The sequence below is a fragment of the Lycorma delicatula genome, chromosome 12 (genome assembly GCF_047948215.1).
Source record: "Lycorma delicatula isolate Av1 chromosome 12, ASM4794821v1, whole genome shotgun sequence".
In the NCBI taxonomy this organism is placed as follows: domain Eukaryota; kingdom Metazoa; phylum Arthropoda; class Insecta; order Hemiptera; family Fulgoridae; genus Lycorma; species Lycorma delicatula.
The window spans coordinates 19928924-19949097 of record NC_134466.1 but is presented as its reverse complement, the minus strand read 5'-3'; the positions used below and the strand labels follow the sequence as shown (position 1 = coordinate 19949097).

Genomic DNA, 20174 nt, shown 5'->3' with positions numbered 1-20174 from the left:
TACTGATTGAAGAGTGCCTTAAAGATCTTTGGATGAGCTTTTTTGTGGTCAACTTAAGAATTCAGTCCCTTATCTACAACCCACTGTTACCTTATCTGTTATCATTTCTCAAGATAGAGTTCAGCCAAATTCCTGTTAGATCCATACCGAGGACACTATGTGGATCAGTTTGAGTTGATTTATCCTGGTTTTTTGGGGTTTGATCAGTAATTCTTTGACTATGGATCTACCCGTGACTCTTTAACATACTTTGTTGCTGTACTATCTCAAACTAGGACTTTAGGTTCCATACTTAAACACACATTTCATATTTATTGTGTGTGTATTTTATAAACATAGCATTGTTATATGCAGTCACAAATTATTAGATCAAATTATTATTCTCAAAAAATCTATTGTTTAAAGAATGTATTTATTTATTAATTCCCATGATCATTTAATTTTTTTTTTAGGTATCTTATTTAATATCTTAATTTACACTTATGTAAATATCCTTTAATTATATATTTCTAATATATAAAACTTTTCATTTGCAGGTCTTTTTACCGAACCAAATTACACAATACAAAATGATAAACTTCACCCTCAGTAGTTATCAGATTAAACGTTTTTTCTTTTCCAATCCTAAATGTATTGGTCTTACATATTGTTTGCAAAATCAAGATGTTAATTATTACGTAAGTTTTGTATATCTGATTAGCCTTCTCTTCATGGTTATTAGCATTATAGCAAAATTTTTACTTGTAATGATTTATATTGTATATTTTGTGTAAAAAATTTAAAAAAACACTTCCCATTTAGTAAATTATTTTATTTAGATAATACAACCTATATATGAAAATGGACACTGCTATTAAAAAACATAGTGTCCTATTCTTTAATAAAAACCATTCAATACTTTTTCAAATTTTCTTTCATCCATTGTCACTCGATAGACATTGATGAAGATTTAGTAGTCAGTAGAATTTGGTCGATACAATTTAGTACTTTTCATTCCTGCAAATGAAAATTGTGGTATTACAATAAAATTATTGATTTTATTTGTGACTATTAAGTATTGTAATAAAATGTATGCAATTCACACACAATATTGATACCAATTTATTTATGCAGTATGAGTTATTAATAAATGCTGGGAAAAGAGACAACTCCTACAGTTCTTCAAAACTGTTATGGGAAACGAAACCAGTTGTATTAGTCAACATGCTGGGACAGAATACATACTCGTGCATCTATTGTGCACAATTCCTTCAAAAATTTTAAGAGGCTCTTGATAAACATGTGCATGGTTTAGGAGCTGCTAAAGTAACAGACTTAGTACACCTCACATATGCAATTCAGACGATGATTTGAATTAATCAAATAGTAAATAAATAAACCATAATGACTTTTATCCAGATACAAGGAAATAAGGTCTTTGTTGTTGAACATGCAGGAAGAGATTACTGAATTATAGCTCTAAAAGATAGTATTGATAACGGACCGTTTTTGTATGTTTTTGTCAGTGATCATTTGGCAGTGAATAGAACAGTGATTGCCCGATCAGTAAATTAATACTGCAATTAAATGACAAGGATGGTGCTGAAAAGTCATAACGAATGCTAGGGTATAAAGTAAGGGAGGTTTTAAAGAGGATACTGAAGAGAATTGAAAGTGATGGTAGAAAAAGGAATTAACTATTTAATGAAGGTTAACTGGTGGAAGAAGAGGAAGTATAAATATTCAATATTAGGATTTAATATTACGCTGTACTCTTTGTATTACTTGCCTGAAAGGTAAAGATTTTACTCAATTTTTAAATTGTTGAAGATTTTTATACTCACTGATATGTGGAAAAGAATGATGTAGAGTGGTTTATGCAGTGTTTTCAAGAATATAAAGTGTTTTCAAATATCTTTGTGAGAGCCGGCATATTAGAAACCACATGTACTGTAGAGCGCAACATGTAACGAATAGAGGAACTTGTTGAACGAATTTTAAATAAGGATATGTTTTTTCCTGATTTTGTTGGTCTTACTTCTGAATGCGATAGTGAATTTTAATGAATTGAAATTAATAACTATAAATATTATGTTTTATCAACCTGGTTAAAGTAATCAGCAACTGGAAGTTACCAAAAGATGGACCGGGAAGTACGTACAGGTACATGTAATGTATAAATATTTTTGCAAACAAAGAAGGTAGAAAATTTTAAAAGAGAGATGAACGTAGACATAGTAGTAATGGGATTGGAGTAAATAAAGTGAAATGAGAAAGAAAGGATGAGGTTATTAGAGGATAATATTACAATTCAGGAAATAAAAAGGAAGAATTGAAATAGGAATAATTCTAAAAACACGAAGTAGCAGTGTACTAGGACAGTTTTTGCTTATGATAGGAAAAGTGCTGTCAGAATGAGAATAAACCCAGAGACCTGTTTTTAATACATGTTTGTATGCCAAATAATCAATGCGAAGATAGTACAATTGAAATACTGTATTAAGAGAAAGAGAAAAATATGGAAGAATAAGATAAACATTGTTGTAGAATAATAATAGGGAAATTGGTGCTGTAGGACACTCAAACGTTCTTTGGAGAGATGAACAAGCGAAAGGAAACAACTAAGAACATGAAATGAAAGTGGAGGAAGGATAATAAATACTATAAAATATAGTAGTAATAATGCTAATAATATAGGCTAGTAAAAAAACTACAAAAGAAGGCTGGAGATTTCGAAATCTCGAACTCCTTTAGAAGTTTTTGGAAATTTTATGGAGATGAAAACAGATAAAAAATTGACTATTTATTTTCAGAAGAGAAAATGAGAAATGCAATGAACATGATATGTAGACTGCCAGGTGCTTTTATTGATAGTGATCATAACAGTGCATTCAGAAAGTCACTGTACAGCATACTTTAGAATCATATTGTGCATTCTGGTCTTTTCGTGTTAGGTTGGTTGCCCATGGTTCATTGAGTATTGCTTAGTGATAAACCAAGACATTAGATGTGACTTATTGAACATCCTTTTTTTCATTTTGTGTTGTTTCATTAACTGTAATCAATAGTTGTGAGAAAAGTAATGATTCTTTTGATATAGAAATACATTTTTCACGAAAGACGTAGAACATGCCTTTCATAAAGGTGACAAGTATACTGATTTAGTGAAGCAATTTTTCTGAAAAGTTCCTCAATGCAATGCATTTCAAACTCTTATTGAAAAATTTTGGGCAACAGGCTCTGTTGAAGACGCTGATCAAAGTGGAAGACCACCTAAATTAACACATAGGTATTTCAGATGCTATGGCTGAAAGTCTACCTAAGCTATTGCGTAAGTTTGCACAGCAGCAAGATATTAGAGTTGCTGCTGCACATAAACGTGTAAGAAAAGAACTGAATCTCTTATCCTAAAAAGTAATATGTGTTCAAGAATTGAAACCAACAGATCATGTCAAAAGACTAGATTATTTTAAATGGTTTAAATGTTTTATTCACCGAAATTGCGTAGTTATACTGAAGGTTCTGTTTTTTAAAGAAAGAGTGGTTGCAACTAGGAGGATATATTAAATTACAAAATATACAAGTGTGGTTGACTACTAACCTCTTATTAACTGCATGAACAATCTTTACATGATGTGAAAATTGGAGACTGGTTTGATGTGAACAGAATGCGCATTGTGAGTCCAATCGTTTTTGAAAATACAGTTGCTAGTTATTATTATTGTGCTGTTTTAACAACCTTTATTCATCAATTAAATGAGATGGAAATCAATCACAGTTATATCCCAACAAGATGGGGCCACAGCTAACAGTTCAATGATTTTTTATGAAATATATTTGGTAAAAAAATCATTTTGAGGGGTTTTTGGCCTGCACAATTGCCCAGTCTGACTTCCCTATATCACTTTCTATGGGAGGAGCAAAAAGAGCTGTGTATCACAACAGACCACACACAGTTTACAAAAACTAAAAAATGCAATAATGGCATACATGCGAGATATTCCAGTACATCAGTTAGTTAAAGTGTATGAAAACAAACTGAAACATGTGCAGTGTTGTATTGATGTTTGAAGAGGTAATTTTCAACACCTTTTATAAACTATTCCAGTTATTGTAATATACATTTCTATAAAATAATGAAATAAAAATGCAAAGTAATAATTAAGGAAATTTTGTCATTACACTCCCATAATTCCAGTGCAATGCAACTTTGAAAATGCACTGTATTTCTGGAGTAGAAATAAAAGCAATATTAAGGGAGTTAAAAGAGCTGAGAAATTAACTAAATGGAGGTTGGAAAAAATTGCATCAATTGGATAAGAGAGAATTTGATTTGTTTGGCATTTCTCCTGCCACTATCCCATTTGGTCACCCTAATGCTTAAGACGAAAAGTCTGTGCCACAAAAAGCTACTGCGTCTCAAAACAGTTTAGCGACCAGTTTTCTAACTAGCTCTAGAGTTTATCTTACAGCGTGAGCGGACTAAGTGTGGTGCCATAAACCACCGGGTTACGTGTCCCAACCGCTCATTTATCATATATTTACTAAAATGGGTAGGCACACACCGTCAACTACTAAAAATATATATGACATCCACAAATTAAAATTTACTTCGTGTAGAAAGCAATTCATTGCCACACCTAGGTCGCTGAATGCAAGCAAGTACCTGTCCACCATATTAAAGTGCTTGAAGCCTTAATTGGCTGGTGATTAGCCATGTATCTCTAGGTTAGCTTCCCACAACAGTGCGGTAGGAGTCTTTCCCTTACATAAATTATTGATGTTGGCTGAACAAAGCAACTGCATCAAGGAACTTCCCCATGGTCCGACGATGCAGCTATTGCCACATTGATTCACTGCTTGTGAGTAGCCAATTTTCTCCTTGACCTGTAAGTTCCAGGGTGGCCCAGTCTCTGGCCTCCCCAAGAGCAGGGCAGACAAATATCAGTTGTTCATTTAACTGGACTTCCCTGCAGATGCACAACTGCCATGTGGAACTGAAACAGATATTAGTTCAAATTAACACGGTTTGAACAAAGAAGTTAGTTTAAGAATTAAAGAAGAAATGTGGAAGGCGACTGCTGAAATTAATTTTTTCTGAATAATAAAGATGCCATAAAAATATCAATGGAATAAAACAATTAACTTTATTTAGGGAAGAAGAATAAGGAAGCCATGGGCCATATAATAGAAAACCACATAATTTTCCTGTAAAAGATCAAGTACAAAAGTAACAGGATGAAGTAGGAGCATCCATCAGAAAATGAAAAAGTAACAAGGAGAATGAACAAGTTTAGAATCTTAATTAGAACATGGACAAGCTTAATTCAGAATAGGAAAGCTAATTGGCCAAGAAATATTGCGATGAGAAAAATTGAATAATACAGTGCTAGAAGGATCAGCAGAAGGTCCAAAGAAGATATAATTTTCCTGTAAAAGATCAAGTACAAAAGTAACAGGATGAAGTAGGAGCATCCATCAGAAAATGAAAAAGTAACAAGGAGAATGAACAAGTTTAGAATCTTAATTAGAACATGGACAAGCTTAATTCAGAATAGGAAAGCTAATTGGCCAAGAAATATTGCGATGAGAAAAATTGAATAATACAGTGCTAGAAGGATCAGCAGAAGGTCCAAAGAAGAGAAGCCTAAAAGATCAAGAATGATAAAAATTAAAAGAGATTGGATCTAAAAAGACTAAAATTTTTAGATGAAAATATAAATCCATAAAAATCGTAGGGTGCAAGGATCATATATCAGGCAGGTATGATAATGATGATGAGTTGTGAAAATAGTACATCTGTTTAGCTCTCAAACTTAGCATCCTGTTGAATAACAGGTTAAAACAACATTAATTTAATTCCTTTTATTTTTAAGAATTCCCTTTATTCTGCTACATTTTGTTCATTTGTCATATTTTACAAACTTCCAACATCCTTGACATAATCATTTAACTTGGTGAAAAGTTCAAGTCACTTTTCAAATTGAATAATTGTTTTTTTTTTTTTTACATACTAGGTTCATACCTTACAGGTAGATGATTTCAACAGCACAGATTCAATTAACCCTCTCTTTCTCCTCCTCTGTTTAGCCTCTGGAACCACCATAAGGTATTACTTCAGAGGATGATATATATGAATGTATAATGAAGTGTAGTTTCTACAGTCTCAGGTCAACCATTCCTGAGATGTGTGGTTAATTGGAACCCAATAACCAAAGAACACTGGTATCCATGATCTAGTACTCAAATCCATATAAAAGTAACTGACTTTACTAGGATTTAAACCTTACAACTCTTGATTTTGAAATCAGCTGATTTGCGACAAGTTAACCACTAGACCAGTCCGGTGGGCTAGATTCAATTAATTACTCTTCATCATATTAACTCACATGTATATATGATCTGTCTAAGGAACATTACAATACTTTCTTCATTGATTCATTGAATTTATTAAAATAAAATAAAATAATCTATGTCTTTTATTATTATAAGTTTACATATAATCATTCAGCAATAGTATAAAAAATCATGAATGCTATGCTCTTTTATGTTGTAATGTTCCTTTCATTTGAAAAGCTGAAAAAGAAATAATACCAATGCAACATTTATCAAATTTACTGTGTACTTCTATGCATACAAACAAAAATGTAACAGTTATGTTTACAAAGATGAATCAGTATATAATATCAGTATCAGTATCAGTATTTAGTGGCAGTATCTTATAAAATAAATCATATAATTAACAGAATTTAAAAAAAATATATATATTTGGGCACTTTTAGATTAAGCAGCAGTTGTAACAACAGACAATGAAATTCAATGGGTTTTATTTGCACAAAGTTTCTTTAGATATATTACAATAATGGTTTTAAATTCTACATTAAAGTGAATGAATATAAATAAGTTCCTATAACATCCACTTTGGGTAAGGAATTTGCCCTCTAGTAGCCCCTTTATACAACTAACACCTGTGTAATAGTGCTTTAGCTAACCTTCACTTTTTATACTGTCACTGTACCTGCAGATTTAAATTTTCAACTTCTACTAAGTTACGTCAGACAAAATGGCAGTAATTTAAAAGATGAAATTTTCAAAATTTACAACATTTAAGAATTTTTATTTCATCTGTAGCTTTGTGTAAAATATAATTTAACTTTTTTGAGGGAGGTGTTTACAATTTTAGCCCAAGTAAATGCATGATATACATAAAAGATTGAAGCAAAAAGATAAGAAAGAAATACCATGTTGAACATTACATGCTACTAACTTGTTAATATGGTCACTGTGAAAATCAAGAGAAAATTCAAGTGGTATTGGACATCTGGAGTAAAGAAATTAGTACAAATATATGCAAGGTAATAGTGTAGACATATTGGTGCAATATAAATGGAATGCATATATTTGGATACAGTCACTATAGGAAATAGAAGAAGTTTTAAGGGGCAAGAATACCAAAGGAGAACCATTTCAAACATTCTTTAAAAGAGTTGTTGAGACCCAGATATGTGCCTTTAGATTCTTGCCATATAAATTTGGAACATAGATTCAAATAAATAGTAAAGATAGAAGTAAGCTACAAATGCCAAAATAAAGTGTTTGAGGCGTGTAACAGGGAAAACTTGCAACCAAATGACTGCTACTTTGTTTTGTTTCAAATCATGATTCCCATTGGTGACATAAACACAGTAAGAATAATTTGATAAATATTTCATGGAAACTGATTCAGCATTCATAGAGAGTTACAGCGATAAACAAAAATACAATGTGATTACATTTAACTCCTCAAGGAGTAATTGATTTAAAAGTTATTAATTGCATTATTATTATTACATTATTACTGGTCGACTTGAGACTATAAAAGATTACACTTCAATTACATTCAATAATATCATCTCCATCCATTCTCTGAAATAATACTTTATGGTGGTTCCAGGGACTAAACAGAAATGAATATTAATAAATAAATACTCTTCAAGGATTTTTCCAACTCCAAGCAATCAGAAAAAACTACCCCATTGAAAATTCTTAAAGTGCTACAACATTAAAGACAATGCAAATAGATTATAAATGATACTACTTCACATAAAGTGCACTAATTGTTACCTTAACATTATCAATTATGAAAAATTTGCAAAATACTCAATTTTCTGCCAGTTGTATTTGATGCTTCTATCATTTAAATTTCTTATAAGTATTGGTTCTCTCAGTATCAAAAAGGTTAATGTACTGAATTGTTCCTTCACAAATGACTGATTATTACCTATTTTGCCATAAAAATCTCCCAGAAATATAACTCTTAATTGTGAACAATATAATTCATTAAATTGTACATTACTTCATTTTAAATGTGTTTTAGGATTATAATTTAGAAGAACTCTTTTTATACAATTTTGATAAAGAAGAAGTGACTAACGGTGGGAAGCGTTGAAAATGTTCATGATGAGTGATTCTGTTTAATAGAAGCAGCATCCTACAGCTGTTACAAATCTAAATCCAGCATCCTATAAAAAATTTAAAAGAAAATAAATTAGAAGTGTAATTATATACCAAATTAAAATTTTATTGTTACAATAAAAACAAAAGTAACAGAGAGTGCTGTATTATCTATCCTTTAACCGTTTCTTTCTTATTTTTTACTTTTTATTTTAATTCTGAAGCAAAACAGCAAAGCATGTAGAGAACTTTACAATGCAGTGCGTTCACAGCATCAATATTCTTATGCTGACTGGCTAGCAGCAATCCCAAAATAGTGTAATCATAAATTTACAGGCTGAGGATAGTTTATAAAATATATATACATATATATATATATATATATATGACATATTACCATCACAATGAATTCTTTGAACTTTTGCATTATTTAATGATGCGTGTATGATTCATACTCAGAAGCAACATGTCAAGAGAGATATTATACAAGCATAGTCAATTCAATCCTGTGTGCTGTAAACATTCACACACAAAATATCTCTGAAAGGATTGATTTTCTTATGTATGCCCTTCCCTGGAAGCTTTTAGTTATAAATACAGTCAACATAATTTAACGTATATACAAAATCCTATTATATTTTCACCATTCTACTCCTACTGAAATTTTTATTAAATTAATCCTCCGCTCAGCAACCACAAAGAAAAGATTTTCAGTAGAAGGGAACTATGAAAAGAGTAGAGAGATTAGATCTTTTACTCCAATCGATTCGTAATAAATTTGTCTAATGCTCAGCCCAATGTTATTTTTTTCATTTACATGTTTTGATAAAAATGATGCTGTAAATTAGCTTTCCAAAGATATAATGCGCTCCTTCAGCAGAGAATAATACTTTTTTTAGTTTACATTTTTTTTTATTTCACATTTCATCATGCTGATTAAGTTGGCTCACTTAGTTCATCAAATCTATTTTCCAATTTTCACTCATTATAAATCTTTTGATCTACTTTTTTTTTTCAAGAAGGCTCCATATCCCTGGACAAATATACATTGAGGACTTACTATGAATAATATTTTTATAGATTTCTACTTAAGAATTATTTATCCATTATATTTGTGTGTGCACCTCTTGCTGAACTCAAACAAGTATGCATTTCCACCCTTCTTGAAATAATGTGAATCATCTCTGGAGTAAAGGTTCAAATTGCTTCCTACATAATCGCAATTTTTCATTTCATGTATAATTATGTTGATATAGATTATTATTTCCCACAATGAGTAATCAGATATGGTAAGGTCAGTTCTTGGTGACAGTCATTGAAATTAGGCTGAATTTGCTTGTGAACCACAGCTGGTTTACTAGCACAGAAATTATTCATTTAGGAAATTATACACTCAAGCAAAATGAGGTGAAGCTTCATCTTCCTGTATCCAGAGATGTTCCACAATTCCATTGTTTAAAGTTGATGCATTAACTGTCTTTCCATAATTTTCAGATAAGAATCACTATTCATCTATTCTTTAAAATAATATTACTCAAACAAATAGTATTATGTCATCCCAGTTCCTACTGTGAGATGTGGTACATTTCTTTTCAGCTTTCATGCATAATGAGAATTCCCCATAGCCCAGAAAATTGCATTCCTGCCTCATGAACTGCAATAAATTGCACATTCAGAAAACAACAATCTTGTTCAGGACACCATATTTAAAATCATGCTAATATGTCTTATTTAATCCATTATGCATCCTGTATTTAACAGTATCAGAAGCAAATGCAAGTTTCATTTGTTTCAAATTTAATATTAAACTTAATTAATGTTGCTATGTTGTTCCATAACTGTATGTCATGGAAACATTTGTAATTCTTAATGGTGTGGCTTTCTCAAACTTCTGCAATAACTTTATCATGAACTCTTTATTTTGCTTGTAAAATTAAACATTATAACACAAACAACAATGTGTAAAAACAGAACTAATGTTGAAGCTAGGAGACTCAATATTTCCAACTTAATATGATTTTTGTTATTATAATGCAAAATTTTCAAAATCAATTACAATTATATTCTTGTACAGGGAAACTAATCATGCACCACTCTGTACATAAATATACATATCTGTCCACGTGTTCAAAAACTAGTCATGCAACCTGTCTATTTTTATTAAAAAAAAACATTTTAACAATAATTTACTGTAAACTGACAGTTTCCAAAATGGATCATAGAGAATAATTTGTGCATTGCAAGAATTTAAATAAACTCTGATGAGATATTTTTTTTAATTAATTTTATAATAGTTCTAGAAATATTAACTGTCTAATACACTAAACGCCATTTACGAAATTTATTTAAAATGAGCTGCTACGGCAGAACAAACATACATTCACCCTAAATACATCATACTGCTTTTTGGGCAGTTGTGTAACAACAGCGAAGTTTTCTTATTCATAATTATTAATTATAACAAATTTTCCGATAAAAAGTTGTACTACTTAATTTATTAAGCTCAATTTCATTGATTTAAATGACAATGCAAATTTCATTATCTTGCACAACTTAAATATTCAGTAATTAATTTCTTTTTTCTTTTTTTTAATGTTTAAATGCGTTTTGTTTATAGCTATTCCAGAAATCTGTCACTAGAAATTGATTGTAATATTTCATTACTCAGTTCACAAATCTATCCTTTTGTAAAATATAAAAAAAATAAAAGTAAAGTGAAATGTAAATAAGAAAACGTAAAACGCAATTACGATAAAAATTTCGATTTTGAAAATTTAACTAAATTATTAATCAACTTTTAGATTAGTAATTAGTAAAAATATCACTAATTACGTGCACAAAAAAAAAACCACATGTCCAATATTCCTAAAAAATATTGTTTGCTTATCATATAAGTTACTACAAGAAATATTTGTATACATAGCTCCGAGCTGATTAGATCGAACGTTTTACAAAATTCAGTGTAATCTTTGCTGTATTTTTCCAAACATTGGTTTTGATTTCGGACATTTATCATTTTTTTTCAAAAAAAAAAAACTAGGATGTTATTAATTTCTGATCTTAGACTACATTCATATTCTTGATACGTCATATAAAATACCATTAGCACTCGCAGATATGATATCCAGATACTACGTTTAACGAATAAATGTAATTATTGTGTCATATTAGTATTTGAAACGTATTTTAGAATAATGAAAATCCACATCTAACTCCTTATTTTTTTGATCGGTAAAATAACCAAACAAATATTTCGATTAATATCAGAATTGATCTTGCTGATTCGATTAGTTTTTGGCTGCTATCTCCTGATTTTTAACATAAATGTTAAAATGCTGGCGATACTTGACAAGTGAAATATTATGGACGCTGAAATATTAACGAATTCGTTTAAATTATTTAACTCATTTTGTTTTACTATAGAAAATATACTTTTATATAAATATTCTCGTATTTGTTTTATACAAATCCTTTTTTGATTTAACTGTAATTTCTTTGCTTGGCAATGGTAAAAAGGAATTAATCCAAGGTTTGACATCACGTCATTGTACAAGGTAGTCTTATTCTCTGTTATATAAATTAAATCTTTCAGCTTTTTACCTTTTTTTATTATTAATTTTTTTTAATAAATAAATTATTCACTCCCATCTTTCTGAAAGAAAAATCGGATTTATCTTATTAAGTTTCCGTCTAGGTAGCGCTATATCAGAACTTTAGTTTTAGAAGGGAAAGTATTGCATTTGATTTAATTTAGCATATGCGGTTTTCACCGGATCGTACTAATTAGCATCTATGTTTTAACACTTAAGGAATCCAAAGAAAAAAACACCGGATGAAAATTTTCCGGATGTTAATGTTTGTATGTACTTGTGTGTGGTCGGTATCACATTCTAAATCACCTTATATCTCCAGAACTATCGGATCGATTTTGACCAAATCTGGTCAGATTATTTCTGCATTTGGGGCATTGATGCCATTAATTTTCAACTTAAAAGGCCAAGGGGGTGAGGCTCTAGAATAAAGTCCCTCTGTATTTTGAGATTTCGCGTAATTAAGATAGTATTTTTCTTAGGATATTTGTAAAATAATTAAAAAATAACAATATCTACAAAAAAAATTTTGCAACTCAAATTTTTGCAATTCTATGCTGTGACGTCACAGGTGAGCGATAGAATTAAATAAATGAGTAATGTTTAAAATGTAAATAAGTACCTGTGTGAACATATATATATATAGCAAAAAATCCATAGATGAAAAAAGTTTATGTGGACACCACATGACTTCCTTGTACGCCTATGAAATTACACACGCACATTTTTTTTTTAAATGAAAAGTACATAAAATTTTATTTCATTAATAAACGCATCAGCCCGTCGACCAATAAATTGCAAAATTTATGTTATTCTTAGTATCTAAATAAATAAATGATATATAAATAGGTAAATAAGCTAATAAATAAATGTAATGTAAAAAGAAACATTTTGTTTCCTTTTATTTTTTCAGGTCCTTTTAGAAAGGGTTCATTTGATGATTACTTTTATTTTTAAGATATATGAATGCGGATTCATCACAGAGAAAATTTTTAGACGTAAAAGGAAAACAAAATAAGACTGTTTAATTTTACGTGTTATATGTAATTTAGGTGTTTTTATAAAACGAATTCAAATATTACTACTATTTTATTGTAACTGGGTATAACAGACTGATAGTATAATTTTTTATTCGAGTTATTTAGAATCGAAAACCATTCGAATGAGCAAATTTTTACAAAAATATTTTATTTTGTATTTAGTTTAATTCAACATTTAGTTACTGAAACTATTATATACCTTATCCTAATTCTTATATTTTTTCTGGCGGTAGGGCGTCCGACAACCCTGACTAAATGGGCCGTGTAGACAGCACAAGATTTCAGCGGCTCCCATCGGACTTTACCGCTATCAGAATTTCAAATAAGAAGGGAACTCTCAGTATTCGTTCACAACCTTCAAGGTAGAACAAAATAAACAATAAAAATTAAGAAAATCATAATAGAAATAAATATTTTCTTTACAGATTACCCGGATGGTAAGTAAATGTTGAATAAGAAAACAATATAGTAAAATAAAAATCTTGAACTGCATTTCAGTTCACCCTAGTTGAAATCGGTAAAGAAAATGTCTGGGCACACGTGTTGATTCATGAAAGCACACATGTATTCAAACCTTTAAAACAATTACAACTCGGCTATTTATCAACCGATTTAAAAAAATAAAAGGCTTTATGTTTTAGTAATAATATACATTTTGATAAAACTAATATTTATGGAGATGTAATGGATTGAAAATGAAAAATGGCCGACATTTTATAATTTTCAAAGATATTTAAGTTTTGATTTTTTGCCAATTTTAAAACTTTATTACCAAATATTAATGTGATTCGACCATCCGAACAACAAATATAAATTATTATATAAAAATAACAAAATGGCGGACAAAGGGAGAACGAAGGAGAAATTGCCATTTTTCCTAAGGATTTTTTTGTTTAATTTTACAAGTAGAATCCGAAAAGTATAGCCAGACCACCATTTTAGAAACACTCTGTAGACATTTTTTTTTTTGCTTTTTTCTTTACTGAGTAGAGGAGAATTATAAAATACACTTGGTAGGAGTTCGTTTTTTTTTGGTTGCTTTTTACTACCGATCGCAGTCTTTCTTATGGTTGTGACGCATGTAAACAATCTGAGTTATTGAAACGCTAGTAGAGTTATTCAATTAAGAATACTGATGTTCACACGCAGCCATTCTCCGTGAAGAAAAGAATGCAGTTGACGATTATAGGACTACATATTTTCTGCATTTTGGTAGGCTAAGCAAGGCATACCGAAGTACAGCATTAAGTTTGGCTGAATGAAGAAGACGACGGGAAAAGTGACTTTTCTTGTCACTTTTCATAGGACGTTTTTAGAAACGATTTTTATTTGATGGCAGGTATCTAACATGTTTTGCACGTCGGTTCAAAATACACGAGATTCAATTAGCAGGGTTTAAGTACAAAAAATACGTAATTACTCTGTATATAATGAAGAACGAATCTTTTTTGGGGTTCCGATCGATGAAATTTTTTTATGTGTGTTACATCCTCAAATTGTCCGAATCTAGATAAAAGTTATATAAATTGGCGGATTAGATTATTCAAATGTCTTTGTCAATTTCGTAAAGTATTTTATTTTATTTAAAAAGATTCAGCATATGTATAGTAAAATAAAATCTGAGGTTTTTATTCTAAAACATGTTCCGAAAGATACAGAGATTGTTATTTTTCTTTCGTGTTGTTTGTGACAAGTAAAATGCTGCATAGAATATGATACTGTTAGTGACTCGCATAGAATTGAAATCTCTTCATTATTATTATTACTTGTTCATTATTGTTTTCTTCTTTTTTTGTAATTTGGTTGAATATTTATTCCCAATTTTATTTTTACTTCGTAAAATTAAATATAATTTTTGGCTAACTATAGTGACCAATATATTGTCATTCTTCCCGTTTTTCTTCCCGTCATGCAGTTTTCGGCAATTATATTTACAATTTAAGTCGAGTAAATTACAAGTCTTAAAACGTAATTCTTCTATTACCAGAAAAAATTACAAATTTTAAATCTATAAAATTAACTTAATAATTTATAAGATTAAATACTTGCAATAGTTAGAATTCTGAGGAAAAAACTTAACGAGATCACAGGAAATGTATTTCTAAGGAGGATATATTACATTAGAATCTCTGAGAACTGAATTTTTTCTGATATAAGCAAATTATTTTCTGATTTATTGAAGCCAAGTAATTTTTCCTAGACATTTAAAGAGCTGATATAATATTTAAAGAAGCCTGTACTTTGTTAACGTTTAACGAATATGTTATCTGTTCTGATTAAATATACTATGTGGAAAACTTATCCTGGAAGTTCACGACCGGTGGGAACACTGGCCTTTCTGCCTGCAAAGCTTGGCGGCTAGAGCCGTTTCGCTGGTCGATATAGAATTTCCTCGATGAAATCGCCTTATTCAAAGAAAATAAAGTTGAAGAAAGCTCAGCTCTTGCAGAACCGTTAGTAAATGTTTATTCGAATTACTTCTAAAGGTATTAATTTTGTAAACGTTCGTACATCTGAAAGATGGATCGGTAATTGCAAATCGGCCGAGCCATCTAACGAATTGAGTTCGTCCCCGTTTAACTTTAATTTTATAACTTTATACATTTGTTACTCTACCCCCAACTTATTAGTTCAGATAAGAATGAAAGTATTGGATGTACTCTTGATTAAGACCGAGAAAGACATATACAGTTTCTAACTTATTTTATTTTTTAATCTCAATTTAATTTAAATTAAATAATAAATAATTCATTTTCATTTGGTAAGGGTTCCTAACAGACTCTGGGTCAGAGCTGTAAAGTGACCCGCAGGATGGTTGGCGGGAAGAAATTTCAATTATTCGGTTATCAATTACTAAACCGATTGGCGAAGCCTATCTAAAAATAATTGTTGATAATGCAGCAAAAAAAAAAAATTGTTTGGATTTACGCAATAAATTATTATATATCTTTTTTAGAGTTAGAGAGTTCACAAAACCGTTAAGGGCGTTTTAGTTATAATTTAATAAAAAAGTCGTATGTAAAAATAAGATAAAAATTCATGTTCATAAAACACCATCACCCCCAGTAAAAGAGTTACCGGTATAAATTTTTATTTCATATTTATGAGATAATTTCTGTGAATTTATGTGTGTTCCAATAATAATTTTTTATAAAATGAAATAGTTTTTTTATTAAAATTCGTGTTATTTTTTCTGTTGAGTTATTAACGTTACTTTTTAAATAGAGAACTTGTTTAAACTTGTTGAGAATTTTGACGCTTAAAAAATTTGTTATAAGTTTTAATTTGTCTTGCTTCTATTTAATAATTACAACGGTTCAAATACCTATTTGAAAGCTATGAAACTCAGCATAAATAAAGATTATTTTAAGCTTATCTGAAAATATATATATATATATATATATTTATAATAAATCAATATTTCTAGTTGTATATTAGATTTTATAATTACAACTAAAAAATTGAAAAAGAAAATTATTCTTGTAAATTTGTAAATATAAATAATATTTTATATTTTTATATAGGATTAGTTTATCTGGTGGTCCCGTTATGCGATTAATTTTTTAAAGAAATTGTCTCTCCCGACAATATGAAATTTTCTTTCAATTTTCGTCACCGTCGACGACTTATATTTTTTCAGTATAGCGTAATGTTGTAATATATACCTTGTTCTCGTTTGGGTATTTCAATAGTATTTTCGAAAACTAAAGGAAGTTGAAGTAAACTTAAGGTAAAATATTATGAATATTACAAAGTACCTTTTACTCATGATATTTTTCTACGTTTGTATTCTTATTTACATCGAGATACAAATGTATCGTATTTGTTTGATGCTATTAATTTTTCCGCTTAAATTTAGTTCTATTCATAAAATAAAAAACCCTTTTAAGAAAAAAATAAAAACATTAATAAAATAATTCAAATAAGAAAAAAACATGTATTTATTCTTATTTACATATTCTAATTTATATTATTCTTAAACAATTTTTTTTTTTTATTTTTTTTTTTTGTGAATTCTTTAAATTTATTAAATGTTTTTTTTTGTAGAAGCCTGTCTTTTTTTTTGTTTTTCTGTTTACACTTCGAGAATCACGGTCAGGTATTACTTCAGAAGTTGAATGAGGATGATATGTATGAGTGTAAGTAAAGTGTAGTCTTGTACGGTCTCAGGTCGACCATTTCGGAGATGTGTAGTTAATCGAACGAAACCCGACCAACAAAGAACACCGGTATTCACGATCTAGTATTCAAATCCGTATAAAAATAACTGCCTTTACTAGGATTTGAACGTTGGAAATCTCGACTTCGAAATCAACTGATTTGCGAAGACGCCTTCACAACTAGACCAACCCGGTGGATATGTAGAAACCTATCTATTTTAGAAAAATGTTTATTTATTTTTTAATTAAAGATGGGGGACGAGGCAGATAGAAAAATAGGAGAGTAAAGAATATATTTGTCTCCACCTTACATTTTTTTTAATTTTCCATTTATTAAAAAACGCGTATTGAAAAATAAAATAGTATACGTTGCATGAAGTAGGGTGGGGGTATCCTGTGCCAAGTGTATCTCTTCTATTTGTAAGCTACATATTCAATCGAATGACGTCAATGTACGAGAATATATATATATATAAGAGCATTAACAGCGTATATCATTAGTATTGGAGTTAGCAGTATCGATCTATCTTGTATTCTGAATAGATAAGGTTATAAATTTTATATTCTACGAAAAAGTTAAGAGTTTTGAACATGCGAATCATAATCTACGTTATGAGCTTTTTTATGATCAGTGCGGAGAAAGCGAATGATGAAAAAGAGTAAGTACTTTAAAGATCTGTGTATTTGTGTGTGCGTTTAGAATTATTGAAATGAAAATATTCTTGTAATATAAGAAGTATTTAAAAATTACCTTAAAAAAATTTAATTCTAAATACCTGCCCTGTGTATTTGGTTAATCAGAAAGGGAAAACAGAATACTCAAGATTTATCAAAAGATTATTTTGGTTTGAATGTAGTTTAAAAAGGATAGTCTTAGTAGATTTAATACATATGAAAAAAGTTTTTAAAAAAAATTTAAGAAAAAAAAATTAATTTAAAATACAAACTTAAAAAAAAAATAATTTTTGAATTCTAAATTAAATTTTTACTATTATTTAAGTTTGCACCAGTAATTCATTTTTTGGTAGTTGTTATTTATTCGGCGGACTCTTTAAATAAAAAAAAATTTAAAGAAGAATTAAAAAAGTATTTTTAATAAAAAAAGGCATTTGCAAAAAAAAAATACTTTTTTTAATAATTGCTTATTTGAAACCTGTCTAATTTAATTTAAAGATGTAATTCTATTTACATATTTTACATTTTACTTCAAATTCGAGTAGACCCGTAAAAGTTTAACAAAAGACCTTCGCATGAATCTGATAAGAAATAATTTTTACATTTCCGGCTGTTGTGAATAACAGAAGGAAAATAATTTTTTGTTTAAAAAACCTATTCGATTCTTCTTTTACTTCTATGCGAATTCAAAATTTCTGGAATGATGGTTACAAAAATTTATGATTATATATATTTGTGTGTTGGCGTTATTTCAATTAATGTTTCATGTACAGTTTAATGTACGATAATTATATTATCATAATTGTGTAACTATGATGCTATATTAAGAGAATTTAAATCGACGTGTGAAAAAAAACTTGCTTGAGCTGGATTTTACTTCAGCTTTTTTTAGTCGAATAAAAAAAAATGTCGTTGGAAATACAGATACAAAATAAAACAACTGAAAATTGTTCCATATAAACCATTATTTTTCCTTAAAAAATAAGGTTTTTGTTAACATTTCCTCGCTTTTACTTGGGTGAGGGTTCTCAGTGTACAAAGAATTTTCAAACCTTGTAAAAGTGTTGAAGATTACTCGTAAAATTGCAGTTTACAACATTTTACAACCTTCCTTGTTCCATTTTATCAATTAAATTCTTCTTTTAATTAACTTTAATAAACTTTGATTTTTGCTTCGTTGTACGAAGTAAAAGAAGTATTGTGATTTCAACGAAAATATCCATTTTGACTAGTTTCAGCGTGACGTCTCTACGTATGTATGTATCTCGCATAACTCGAAAACGATTAGCAGTAGGATGTTGATATTTTGGATTTAGGACTCTTGTAACATATAGTTGTGTAACATATAGTATGTGTACATATTTTTGATTGCTATAGGAAGAATGTTAAAAATCAGAAGGGTGGATAAATTGACAAATGAAGAGGTGTTGCGACGAATTGATAAAGAAAGAAGCATTTGAAAAATTATAGTTAAAAGAAGAGGCAGACTTGTAGGCCACTTATTAAGGCATCCTGGAATAGTCGCTTTGATATTGCAGGGACAAGTAGAAGAGAAAAAATGTGCAGGCAGGCAACGTTTGGAATATGTAAAACAGATCGGGATGTTGGATGTAGGAAGAATACTGAAATGAAACGAGTGGTTGTAGATAGGGAATCTTGGATAGATGCATCAAACCAGTCAAATGACTGAAGACAATAAATAAAAAATAAATTTTGATCTTTTCGTTAAACAAATTTTCCACTTCAAATATTCGAAGTTTGATCATTTATGGGATTTTTCAGTTTGAAGGTTATTTATTTACATTAAAAAATGTAGAAATCATTATTAGGATAGAAAAAATAGTTGTTAGATATATGGTCAGTATAAGGAATTGTAAAATTTGTTGACAGCCTTTCAAAGAAGGGTCGTTCGTCCACGATTTATATATTATGAATCGGTATTCAGTTTAAATATTTTATGTTAAAATATATATTTTTGAACAAAAATATATTTCTGTTAATATATTTTCGGTTACAGGGAAACAGCAAATTAAATTTAAACGAGAAAGTCTGTCAAACAGACAACATTTTCGTTATGTTAATTTTTATAACATCATTTTTTGTATGTAAGCCATCTTCTGTACAGCCAAATTTTACGGATAAATCCGTACAAGATGAAACATCTTTTAAAAAGATTGGAGTAATTTTAACTAAAAAACTTTCACTCAGTTGAATAATTATTTCCATTCTCCGATCATAAGCTTAGGTAAACGTTAGGTTTAGGTTCTGACGTTAACTTTTAAGTTTATCTTTTGACT

The 20174-nt window shown here is 29.4% G+C and overlaps 2 protein-coding genes across 18 annotated transcripts in view; both read left to right on the top strand.

The window, feature by feature from the left end:
• LOC142333433 (uncharacterized) overlaps positions 1-8571 on the top strand; it is a 71330-nt gene extending 62759 nt beyond the window's left edge. Inside the window, exons 18-19 of the mRNA XM_075380526.1 lie at positions 537-677; positions 8336-8571. Coding sequence (XP_075236641.1) covers positions 537-677; positions 8336-8407 — 213 coding nt within the window. The 3' untranslated portion in view covers positions 8408-8571. The remainder of the gene's footprint in view (positions 1-536; positions 678-8335) is intronic.
• Positions 8572-17658: 9087 nt separating this feature from the next.
• Positions 17659-20174, top strand: part of LOC142333432 (uncharacterized) — a 115822-nt gene continuing 113306 nt past the window's right edge. For 7 of the 17 annotated variants that reach the window (XM_075380523.1, XM_075380513.1, XM_075380522.1 and 4 more), the window contains exon 1: positions 17662-17861. In XM_075380523.1, the coding sequence (XP_075236638.1) occupies positions 17794-17861 (68 nt within the window). In that variant the 5' untranslated portion in view covers positions 17662-17793. Of the gene's footprint in view, positions 17862-20174 lie in introns of all 17 variants that reach the window. The other 10 variants (XM_075380517.1, XM_075380524.1, XM_075380514.1 and 7 more) reach the window with 4 other exon arrangements.